The sequence below is a fragment of the Camellia sinensis genome, chromosome 9 (assembly GCF_055761805.1).
Source record: "Camellia sinensis isolate YWXY chromosome 9, ASM5576180v1, whole genome shotgun sequence".
NCBI classification, from domain to species: Eukaryota; Viridiplantae; Streptophyta; class Magnoliopsida; order Ericales; family Theaceae; genus Camellia; species Camellia sinensis.
Genome location: NC_138969.1, coordinates 182,037,534 through 182,050,411, shown reverse-complemented (window position 1 = coordinate 182,050,411; position 12,878 = coordinate 182,037,534). Strand labels below are relative to the sequence as shown.

The 12,878-nt window shown below is 34.5% G+C and overlaps 1 protein-coding gene and 1 long non-coding RNA gene across 2 annotated transcripts; one reads left to right on the top strand and one right to left on the bottom strand.

Moving 5' to 3' along the window:
* The first annotated feature begins 1,080 nt into the window (after positions 1–1,080).
* Positions 1,081–1,720, top strand: LOC145799962 (vacuolar protein sorting-associated protein 2 homolog 2-like). Its single transcript, XM_082889614.1, has 4 exons — positions 1,081–1,125; positions 1,205–1,255; positions 1,338–1,466; positions 1,596–1,720. Exons 1-4 carry the CDS (start codon positions 1,081–1,083, stop codon positions 1,659–1,661), a joined length of 291 nt encoding a protein of 96 aa, XP_082745740.1. The 3' UTR covers positions 1,662–1,720.
* A 7,405-nt stretch (positions 1,721–9,125) lies between these two features.
* LOC145800061 (uncharacterized) lies at positions 9,126–12,373 on the bottom strand. Its single transcript, XR_014341380.1, has 3 exons — positions 11,849–12,373; positions 10,930–11,114; positions 9,126–9,780 (listed from the first exon to the last, which is right to left on the bottom strand). It is a non-coding gene; the product is annotated as an uncharacterized LOC145800061 (long non-coding RNA).
* Positions 12,374–12,878: the final 505 nt, after the last annotated feature.

Below are 12,878 nucleotides of genomic sequence, written 5' to 3'. Positions count from 1 at the left end.
CTTGGTTTAAGGACCATGTATGTATTTAGACATTTCATTTCACATATCTACATATACATAAATTTTGAGTTTAAGTTGAAGTTGAATTTATATTTGTTTTTTTAATAGGTTCAGACCTTGCGAAGGACAAGTAATATTACATTTACTGAAGAATTCAATAGATTAGCAGATGGTCCTCATACCTTGGCTAGGCGGTTCAATGGTTACATTATCAATGGGTTTCGTTTTCGTGTGAAGGCTGTGGATGATCGTCGAGTGACTCAAAATAGTGGTGTAGCTTTAAAGGCTGATACAATGAGTTATACTAGTCGGAAGGACAAGAGTCCTCGCGTCGGTGCTATGTACTACTATGGACAGTTGACTGATATTGTCGAAATCCGGTACACTAACAATATGAAATATGTGTTGTTTAAGTGTGATTGGGTTGATAACACTAGGGGAAAAATGGAAGACGCTTTCAAATTCACATTAGTCAACTTCAATCGTTTGTTGTACCCAACCGATCGTGTTAGCAATGAACCTTTTATATTATCATCCCAAGCCGAGCAAGTTTGGTATGTTCCTGATCCTTTGGAACCAGATTGGCAAGTTGTGGTAAAGATGTCTCAAAGAGGTCTTTTTGATATGAATTCTAATGATGATCCTCAAGTTGAACCCTATATGACTCAACATTTGGAAGACAACGCTGTGCTTCGTGATGAAGAAATTGGTTAGGTGAGAGAAGGAACAGAAGGAGCAACAATTGATGTTGATGAAGATGGTTGAACTTCATTTGTGATTGTTGAGGAAGAGGGTTGAACTATACTCCGTGTTTCTTAGGTTTCTATTATTTGCAAATAAGAAAAGTTTAAATATTGTTAAAATGTCTCGTGCTTAATTGCTGAATTTGTGATAAATTTATATATGTTTATGTGTTGTTCTATTATCAAGTGTAGAATTTCATAAAAATTTTCTTTCTTTTTATAATAAATGTTTACTTACTGTGGTGGTTGTTTTTTATTCAATTACAATGTCGGTTCTAATAGTTACGAGCGTAGAAGACATCGTTGTGGACTTGCATACGGATCTCTGTTCTTTGAAATGGCCATTGCAATTGAGAGGGAAATCACTACCTTGCAATTGAAAGTATGTTAAAGAGTTTATAGGTAATGTTTATGTTTTTTATTCAATTACAATGTCGGTTATAAATTATTTGTTGATATAGGAAAAGAAACTTGTTACGGAGATAAAGAGAACTGCTAAAACAGGAAATGAGGTACATTCTGGAACGTATTTCTCTTTCTTGTTTTTATATTCAGATTTATCTTCTTATTTTTATTTGTATTTGCATTCTGCAGGCAACAACTAAAATTTCAGCATGTCAGCTAATCAATCTTAGGCAACAAATAACAAAATTACAAGCTTGCTTACAACAAATGTCCCCAGTTAAGCAGACTGAAGAGGAAACTGAAGAGCTAACCAACCAGGTTCATTGTTTAATTTTTCTTGTTCTTCTATTGGTTTATGTTTTTTATGAATCAAGATGATTTATGTTTTTTGTTATTGTTAATTGAATAACACATGTTAGGTAGTTTGTTTATTTATTTACTTGACAGGTCCTAGATGAAATTGGAGTTGATGTTGCCTCTCTAGTCAGTATTCGTAGGAGTTTTTTTTTATGACTTTATCTTGTTAGTTGATGCTATTTTTCATGTATTAAATTAGTTTTGAATTTGACTTGCACTCTTGACAGTTATTAGTATCGCCAAAAGGAAGAATTGTTGGGAAGACAATATGTTATATTATAAGTAAACTGCTATCCATATTTCTTGTGTATTAACCTTTTCATATTTCTTTCATTTTAGGATGAAGCGGAAGGTTAAGACCTTTAAGGCCCCTTGCATTATGGATGAGGCTTTACGTGTGCGGGCAAGTCCCTTGCTACCTTGCACTATTGATGGAGCATCTTCTCCATATGTTTCGAGGTAAACTTTATTGCTAAAGTTTTATTTGTTCTGAAACTAATTTGTATCATTTGTTGATATGTATATCTCGTGTTATATTATTAGTAAATTGATATCCATATTTCTTGTGTATTAACCTTTTCATATTTCTTTCATTTTAGTATGAAACGGAAGAGGAAGACCTTTAAGGCCCCTTGCATTATGGATGAGGCTTTACGTGTGCGGGCAAGTCCCTCGCTACCTTGCACTATTGATAGAGCATCTTCTCCATATGTTTCGAGGTAAACTTTACTGCTAAAGTTTTATTTGTTCTGAAACTAATTTGTATCATTTGTTTATATTTATATCTTGTGTTATATTATTAGTAAATTGATATCCATATTTCTTGTGTATTAACCTTTTCATATTTCTTTCATTTTAGCATGAAGCGAAAGAGGAAGACCTTTAAGGTCCCTTGCACTATAGATGAGGCTGTACGTGTGCGGGCAAGTCCTTCGCTACCTCGCACTATGGATGGAGCATCTTCTTTATCTGTTTTATCTCCATATACAGTATCAACTACCTTAACACGACGAGGTCAAGGATTTTCCCGAGGGACAAAGGAATGGGGTACAGGCACTAAGATCCAAATAAAATTTGATGATAAGTTTCAACCAGTGGAGGATGATGGCAAAAAGTTGAAAGGACAATTAGGGTTGATCGTGCGCAGCCGGCATAGAGTCCCACTTACATATCTCAGTTGGAATGTGATGCATGTTGATATAAAGGAGAATATTTGGCAAGAGGTGAAGGTATATAGTTTTCCCTTTTGCTAATTACGGTTAGGGTTTATGCTTAGATTTTTGAATTTTTCCAAGTTATTAGTTATTTGATTTATGATTTCTTGTTAATTGTGTTTAGTTATTAATTATTAGCTTGCTTGTGCATTTGTGTATGCTCTATAATTATGAGGATGAAATTGGCTTTCAATTTGTGCTTTGTAGGACAACTTGGTATACTGTCCAGATGAATTCAAGGAGGTTTGTATGCGACTTTGTAGGACATCGTGGAAAGATCATAAAAGCAAAACAAAGTCCAAGTATTGGGTTCCATTCAAGAATAATCCGGACATTGCTTCTAGAGTACCTAGTAACATAGTGCCAACCCAGTGGAGGAAACTTGTACAATATTGGGCGAGTAAAGAAGTGCAGGTATATGTATTCTTTATAAAATTTTAATTAATGTTTTAATGATAAATAACTAATGTTTGATATTCTAACCAATGTTATAGGCGATTGCTAAGAAAAATTCTTCTAATCGGGGATTTTGTGGGCCTCCACATACGACCAGAAGGACATCTTTCTCAGATATTCGTTTCAATGTATTTGATCTTGTGGTTGCACCTAAGGCATCATCTGTGACTACAATTGCTGCTGCTGCTGCAGCCGCAACCGCACCTAGTGCACTTGGTGTGACACTTGTGGCTGCACCTAGTGCTGCATTTTTTACTCATTATGTTGTGAAGACTTGAGCTCCTAACTTGAAAAAAAAATGCAGATGACACATAAAGGAGAGCGAATAGATAAGATGAGTCTCTGGAAGAGGACACACAACCTGAATGATCCTGATGTGGTAGCAATTGTGGTATGTCTATGGTTTACGTGTTTTTACACATATTTTTCTTTTTACCAAACATTGTCTTATGTTTTCAAAATGTAGGAGGAATATAATGCACATCTTTGGAAAGTTCCTAAGGAGTAACATACGATTGAGTATTGCGATGGGATTTACCATAAAATCCTTGGGAAGGATGGACATGGGTATTGCAAGACCTATGGGAGAGGAGTGCCCTGGAGTGCGGTGTATGCGCAAGGAAGCGGCCCATCCCAATCATTAGCAACCCCTTCATTTATTGATGAGATCACACAGCGTGTGACACAAGACGTTGAGTCTAGGTTCACTACGATGATCAAGAACCTAACGGCACGTGTTTTGTTCTTAGAGTCACAGGGTGTGGCTGGGAGTATGAGCTTGAGAGAGGTGCAATACTTACAAATTGACGAATTTTACGTTTTATCAATTTGTATATATACATATGGAAATTATTAACACATTATACTAACATATTGTAGGTGTCAGATGCATCTAGTAGGCAACAAGCTTCAAAAGAAAATGAATAGGTATGCATTTCTGTGGGTATTACCTCTAGTTGTTATACCCAAAATGTACTGGTAAAGGATCCCTTGTATATTGGAGCGCGAATCTTTAATATTTACTCCCTGGTAAAGAAACATCCTTTAGACTGTTGTTCCTTGGTTTTGACTCTTTTGAGTAGTGGTTGTGGAGTTCAGAAGAACTTTTTGCAGAGTACATAGAGGGTGTGTTACTTCAATATGTTCATAGTTTTCTTACCGGATGTTATGGGGAAGTTTTTCTCACTGTTGTATGTTCCATAACCCTAATGTTTCTTCTATGTTGTGAATCTTTGAGATGCATTCCCCATGTCATAGAAAAAGTATACAGACTGACTGAGAGACTTTCTACTGACTCTACCCCAATGGCTTGGTTTATTTCTCTACTGTGAGTTTAGTTTGGGGCTACAAGCTAATGTAATAGTCTATCCTCAAATATTAAGCCTTGACAGGGTAGTCAATCAATGAGGAATATAAGAGAAAGCCGCAATAGACAAAGAGCTCAAAGAAGGGATGATTTGGATTCGTGGTGTCATGCACTGTGACTCAATCAAAGTCCCTATCATTTGGATGAAAAGAGGATATGGTGTGCATCCTGCTTATTGTCTGGAGTTTGGGTTGAGCTTTTCTCCCTTCTTGACAAGGGATTTAGGAAAAGTTAGATATGAATTTGTTTTGTTTTTAGGAATGAAAAATCCAATTTTATATCTATGAACTTATATTACACCTGAAATGAATAATTAAGAATATACCTGCTAACCAAACATGAGATTGTGAATTGTCATTCCATTCTTACATGATTCCATCTTGGCAACCAAATAGTAGAACGAGAATGGACATTCCATTCCATTCAACCTTATATTCCATTCATGTATTTTTAAGAACTGCATAAAGTCTTCTTTAGTTAACACATGAGATGTGTAATTGACATGTTAAATCTATGGCTCACACACACACAAAGAGGATAAATCAAATCCTCATCAGTGTATTTTACGATTATCAGCCGTGATTCTTTTCAAAAGTTGCAGGTGGGCAACAGTCTGTACTTGATATATCATTCTATCTGTATACTGTGCTTGGTAGGGCTTCTATTGATCTTAGACCAATATTGATTGATGCTGCTAAGGCCATGCTTGAAGAATGAACTTTATTAGTCTACTAATTGGGTTTAAATGGTAACTCTGCTTCGTAGTTCAAAGTCTCAACTATTGAATTGTTTTTGCCCGGATGACATCTCTGACTTGTACCAAAAAGGATCATGAAAAGGAAGTAACCTACCATTGAAGTGTTTTTGTAACCAACTCTGTAGTTTCCAATTGGTTAAGATAATGATGCGTATATTTATTTATTTATTTTTAAAAAAAAATTAAATTAAAAAAAATATATATATATATATATAAAAAAACCAATGATGCACATATGTGAAAGGAATGAAAGCAGTATTCACACATCTGTGTTATGGATGGTTTAATTCAAATTTTAGTTTCCTTGTATATGATTGTGAAAATGAATAAGTAGATGTGGAGTTTCTTTTCTTCTTAAGTGAGTCTGATGCTTTATTCCTTTTCCACCAGTTTGTGTTATTCATTTTCCTAGAACTGTGTGTCAAACAGGTGCAATTAAATCTCAAAGAAGGACATGGTATAATATCTCTCAAAGATCAACTCTCAGGTATAACTTCATGTTTCCTTCTTTTTCCTATCTAAATCCTGCTGTATTTTTATATGTCAACTGTGTTACAGAGTAATCTCAAGTAGAGTTCTATTTTATAATTTTTTTCATATATGGTCATTTATAGGCTTTATGGAAATAACAGTTCAAGGTGATGAGTTTTATGTTAAATTCTTTTGTGAGAAAGGAATGGCCCCATTCAATTTCAGTTGGAAATTCAAACAGGAGATTAGTTCTTCACCATATTTAGAGACTATAATGTTGCCTTAAGTTTATTTCTGCTGTTAAAAGATTAATGACCTTTTAAAGCCAATTTTCGTGGTATCTTTAGAAGTGCATACTTTTTTCTTCATGAGTTGAGTTTGTAGATTTAAATTCTGATGCTTTATCTAATGGCATGCTTTAACATCTTGCCTTACTTTCAGGTTGAGACTGGAGGCAATCCAGGTGTCCTCTTCAAGACGCACCTGTTTTCCAATGGATTGTATTTTTTTCATAAAAGAACTTTTCCCAAGTTTTTAGTTGTAATAACTCACATATGACTCCAATTTTGAGACTCAAATGGAATGCCTGATTAAACTACAATGCTATACTCGTCTAAATTCTTGTCATTACTACTCTTAGAGTGCTTAACGTTACACTTTTTCTTTTTTTCTTTTTTTTTTCTTTTTTTTTTTGCGACAGTAACAAGATGGTCGCCAAAAATCATGTTAGTGTTTTTCTTTGTTTTTTGCGATGGAAAAATAGTGGTCGCCATAAGTAGTTTAGGCGGTCGCGAATAATTTGCGACCGTTGCTTTGCTGTCACAAAAAGTATTTGCCACCCCCACATTCGTGACCCCCATTTTCCGTCGCATGGGTCGTCGCAAAAGGTCTTTTTGCGACTGTTTTTTTATTATTTGCGACGGTTTATAACGGTCGCAAAAAGTGATTTTTTTAGTAGTGATGTTTGTATGTGTTTTTGCCCTCATTTCCATTGCATTTTGGCCACTGATTTGGACCTATTTGAGAGCTGTCCATTTTGGTTTAAGACCATTATCGCATGTTGTTGCATGCTTGCCTTGCATGTTGTTGCATACTTGGCCTATTGCATGTTATTGCATGCTTGAGTTATATCGCATTTGGCATGCCCCTTTTGTTAAGTTGCTTTGCATGTTTGCATGTATTGTCAATTGCATGTTGTTGCGTGCTTGCCCCACCCATTGTTACATGCTTGCCTATCCTTGAATGTTGTCACATGTCTTGCATGTTTGCATGCTATTTGGCATGCTTATACCATTAGCCTTGTATGACATTGTCCTTAACATGCTCATGTTGCATTAGTTTTGCTTGCATGATTGCATCCTTTGCCTCTTGATCAACCATGATAGAGGTTGGGACCCCCTATGTGTTGTGTGCATTTCATTTTATATAAATTGCACATTTGGCTCCTTTGGCCATCATGTATCGAAATGCGTGATTGGTGGCCCGAGGGTCAAGAACCATACTCTCTTGAGTTCATGACATGATAGGGAGGGTGGTCGTGCAAACATTATCTTGAAAATGTATTGTCATGCTCTGTTCGTCCTCTGTTGCAGCAACACAGCGTTCTACAGGAAGAGATGGTTGACCGGCCATCTTCAGTGCCGGTCGGCTAAACATTGTTGGCCGAGATCCTTACATATGGTCGATGACCACTATAACTTGACCGATGGCCCTATCTATTGGCCGATGGACTCTCACACTACAGGAAATGCCACTTTTGGCGACCAAAATATTGGTCGCCAAAAGCCCCATTTTTGGTCGCCGAAACAATTAGCAACTAAAATATTTTGTCGCCAAACTAGTCGCCTATACCCTGCCGGCGATAGTATTAGCGACTAAACTATTTTTGGTCGCTGAAAGTGAATGTTTTGGCTACTAAACTCTGGTTAGTCGGCAAAGGTTATCTTTTGACGACTAAAATATTAGTCGCCAAAAGTGAACATTCGGCTACCAAACTCTGAGTAGTCGGGAAAGGGTATATTTTGGCGACTAAATATTTAGTCGCCAAAAGTGTTCAAATAAAATAAATTAAATTTTCAGCGACTAAAACTTTTTGTCGGGAATAAGTTTTAGTCACAACATTACTACATTTAGGGACTAAAAAATTTAGTCGCCAAAAATATTGAATTGTTAATTTTATTAAACTTTTGGCTACTAACCATTTAGTAGCCGAAAGTCTTCATTTATTTTTATCTACTAAATTTTTAGTCACCAAAAATCTTTAGATTCTTTATGGCTACCAAATATTTAGTCACTAAAAATATTGATTTCCTTTTTGGCTACCAATTGGTTAGTCACTAACAAATTCACTTCTTTTTTTTTTTCGCTACTAAACATTTAATTGCCAAAAACTTTATTTAGTTTTTTTTTTATTATAATTAATTTCTTCACAACCTGTATTTATTTCGTACAACCTGCACCCTGTATTTAAACAAAATAATACATATATCTATTTCTATTTCGTTTCAACAATACAAAAATTTGATCTTTTAACATCAAATTCTATACAAATCTGAATTATCCAACCCAAAATAATAATTCCATACAAACACATGATGGGAAAATTCTACATCAAATGTCATTTACAGAATATTTTGAAAGTGTAAACATGATGGGAAAATTAAATTTATTTACTAAAACACTTGCTTAATTTAACAATGAAGCCATTGATGTAAACGCTTCTCATCCTTCAAGCTTGCTTCATATAGTTTGGTACCTTTCTTTCTGAAGACACCAACTGCAAAATAAAGCAAATGTAGTAATGCAATCAGAAAATCAAGAAATGGAATGGAAAGATGCAAGAACATTTTCCAATACACCCATTGCCCACGTCTTATAAAACATTGTAATAATCGCACCTTCAAATATAGTAGGAAGCTAAAAATCAAATATAGTAGGAGGCTAAAAATCATTAAGTGATCTATAAGTAAATCCACAACTATCAATCATTAATCTAAGATGCAACAAAATTTGGTATTTTCTCAAGCATAACTTAGCAGTCAAAATCATTAACGCATAACTAAAAAATATATATCATTTGACCATATTACTACAAATATTCGGTTAACGTAATTTTTTTTAATAGTAGTCAATGAGCCTTGCATAATAAATAATTTAAATTATTAAAATTGTCTAAAATGGACTCAGTCGAGCTCTCACAGCAGCTTGTTGAATTCGATGTGCTCAAGTTTAGACCAAGTAGTAGAAATGGGTCTTCAATATGCAGAATGCCCAAAATTGACTTATTTTTATATGATTAAACTAACCAACACATTCAAATAAGTACAAGAATCTGAGTGAGTTAGAGCATAAAATTGTCTTCAATCCACCTAGTTCTAACTAAATATGAATAAAATATATGGGGATTCATCAACGAATGAGAATTTAACCACAACATATCTCATCAATAAATGCATACAAACAAACACAATGGTGAGATTATATCCAAATTTTTGATGACCATGTTCCATGGGGCTTGGCTAATTATGCAGTGGTTTGATTTGCTATTAATGTCTATCTCTCAATAAAATCACAATACTCTGTAACAGAGTTACAATGGTGTACATATATTGGTGACCATGTTCAATTGTGAAAGCAGATTGAAACAGATTCAAACACTCCATGTTCCAATTGTTTCTGATAAATTTGTCACTTGAGCATAGAATCAAACACTTGGTGGGCAAAAAATTTAACAATCCACATATCAAACAAACAATCACCTAAACCAATGATCCAAATTCAGAGTTTATGATCTAAATTTTCTAAATAATAATAGACCATAGATAATGAACCCAACAAAATACTAAAACCCAGATGAATGAAGCAAATGGCATTACTAATCCGTAAAAAAATAAATGAAAACCTGGAAGAGTGGGCATGGTGCAAGAAGCGACGGGCTTGGGCGACTTCTCAACCTCGACAAGGTACGTACGGCAGTTTTCGGCAATGGAGAGGCGGGTGTGGTAACAGAATCTGGGAATTATCCAAAAAAACTACAAATCAAATTCCTACGAAAAAAAAAAAAAAGACAATCTGTAAAAATAATTTTCTTGTAGAATATTTACTCTTAGAATGATTTTTGGGGGAATTGTTGTTGGCCAACATTTGTTGTAACTAGGTTCATATATTTTTTCAATTTTTTATTACATATTTACTGTCGAGCACAAATATTATTGAAAACTGGTAACCATTACTCATTGGGTTGTTAATGTTAATATATGTAATAAAAAGTGCACATGAAATTAAAAGTGCATTCAAATTTATAACTTAGCATTATTTGGTTTGAGTCATGGTGAAATACTGAACATAGTTAACATAACACCAGCAACAAGAAAAATTGAAAATCAGATAATATGAAATTATTCTATAATACCCAAGAATAACACACACATGAAAAGATTAAGCACAGATCTGGGCTTAAAAACATTCATAATGCTATTTGTAAATATATATATATATATATAAAGTAATTCAAATGTGATGCTGGATGATCTCACATTATGGATGAACCCAGTGTACAAAACTCCCACTAAAGTAGGGTCTGGATATACAACCTTACCCCCATTATGGATCTGCAAATCAAATATTGTTTGCTGGATGGACAAAATTTATAAAATTGTATGTCCTATTCAGTTTGGTTGGACACCCATTTGAGTGAAAGAAGTAGAGATCTTTTGTAGCTAATCATTTCAAGAAGTGTGAGATCTCTCAAATTTCAATCTAGAATTCAATTGGTATATCCCTTAAAATCTTTAAATTACAGAGTTATTAAAAGTGCTTTTGAGTTTCAATAAAAACTATATCCCAAAGAAATATTTTTAGTTATGAGGTTGTGGATGAGAAAAAGAGAACACAGGAAAAGGCCCAATCTAAATTAGTTTGAGATTCTAGGTACCACAACCTAGTATTTCTGTTAACCAAAAACACCATATAAGACCACTAAAAAGCAATAACATCATCTCCATATAAACAAAAACTCACTGGAAGCATTTAAAATCGGGCTCATTTCATTTTGAACTTATAAAATTCAAACCACATCTAAAAAAAGTAATAACAGTTACTAAAAAAACTACAGAACGTAGAATAGCAAGTCCTAAGTACTGACAAAAAAAAGACTCTTACCCAGTCCAGCCCGTCTGGAAAAGGGTCAACCACAAAAGTTGGAATCTCCTCCATCAAATTGTCTGGATTTCCTGAATGCAAAACCCTAGTGAATCCTCCCATATCAGAACCTGGCATGGCTTTAACCTTCTTATACCAATAATACATGATCTGGCACTGCCACTTGCTGTAAGGTGCATCTGTGGCTGAGAATGAAAAAATTATAAGGAAATATTAACCCAAAGAATAGGGACTGGTTTCTAAAATTGAACCAATAGGTAATTCTCCAGTAATTATCAAAAAAGTAGAGTAGCTTATATTCTAATGTTGCTTTAACTAGTAATTTGGTCTGATTCTAATAATTTTCTTCACATAAGAAGCACCTAAGGAATTTTAAATGCTCCTCACGTAAGAATGAAAGCAAAATCTACTGATTCTTTTTGTGATTGAATCATTAAAAAGTAATATAGTACTGATAATTGTCAAGGCTGACCTTTCTTCTTCACCTTTTTTGCCCCTCCAACAATGCTCCATTTGTTTGGGAATGTTTTCTGCATTACGTAAAATCTCAAGCTGAACTTATTTATGACTGATGCAGATACATTCTGATTGTTGTAACTGATCAAGTATTTGTAAATCCTTTGCCAAACTTGGCATATGGAGACCAACCAGTTGCATTCCCATTTTCTACATAAAACCAAGTAACACCAACAACAATAGAGATAACCACCAAGCCTCACAGCAGCTAATCAATCAAACCACAACCTCAAATCAGAGCATACCAGCATACCAGCATACCACAACCTCAAAACAGAGTAGGAACAAATCGTATTCAACAATTTATCCAATTGGAAATCACAAAAAAAATTGAGGGAAATCGTATACAAATCTTTATTCACAAAGAGTGTACATATATATATATATATAGAAAAGAAGATACCTGGTGCGAAATGGATGGAGAAGAGTGCTTTCGGTGGTGCCACATCAGTGAAGCAAAACGAACGGAGAAGAGGGCTTTCGGTGGTGCGATTCGAACGAAGAGAGAGGACTTCCGGTGGTGCGATTCGAACAGAGAGAGAGGGTTTCCAGCATTGCTCGGGTGCATGTGAGAGGGCGAGGAAGAGATCGGTGAGAGGGTTTCACGAGCTCAGACTAGAGAGAGAGCGAGAGACAGACTGGGTGAGATTAGGGTTTTTTTTTTTTGGAAGGGGGGGAATGGGAAAAAAATAAAGGGGGGAGCGGGAATGGAAAAAAATAAAAGGGCGGGACTGAAAAATTAAAATAAAAATAAAAAAATAATTAAATAAATTTATTTTTTGTTAAAATATATATTTTTTTGTGGTTAATGAATTTTTTTTTTAATTTTTTTTTAGTTATTAAGATTGAAAATTTATTTGTTTCATTTTTATTTTAGTGAAAAAAAATATTATTATTTTTTATTTTGTAGAAATAGGGGTAATATATATTTTAATGAAAAATATTTTCCACTAACATAAAAATTAATTTTCTGTAGTCAATGAAAAATAAAAAATAGACACAGAGAGAGAAAGAAAGAGAGAAGAGTGATAAGTGAGAGAGAGAGAGAGAGAGAGAAGAGTGAGAGAAACAAACAGACACAGAGAGAGAAAGAAAGAGAGAAGAGTGATAAGTGAGAGAGAGATAAAGAGAGAAAGAGATATATATATATATATATATATATATAGAGAGAGAGAGAGACAGAGAGAGACAGAGATAGAGAGAGACATATAGAAAAATAGAGAGAAACAAGAGATGAGAGAGATATATAGAAAGAGAGCGAAAAGAGATGAACGAGAGAGAGAATAGAAAAATAGAGAGATAGAGAGAAGAGAGATGAGTGAGAGAGACAGAGAGAGAGAAAAGAGAGATGAACGAGAGAGACAGAGAGAGAAAAGAGATGAGCGAGATAGAGAGAAGAGAGATGAGCAAGAGAGACATAGAAAGAAGACAAA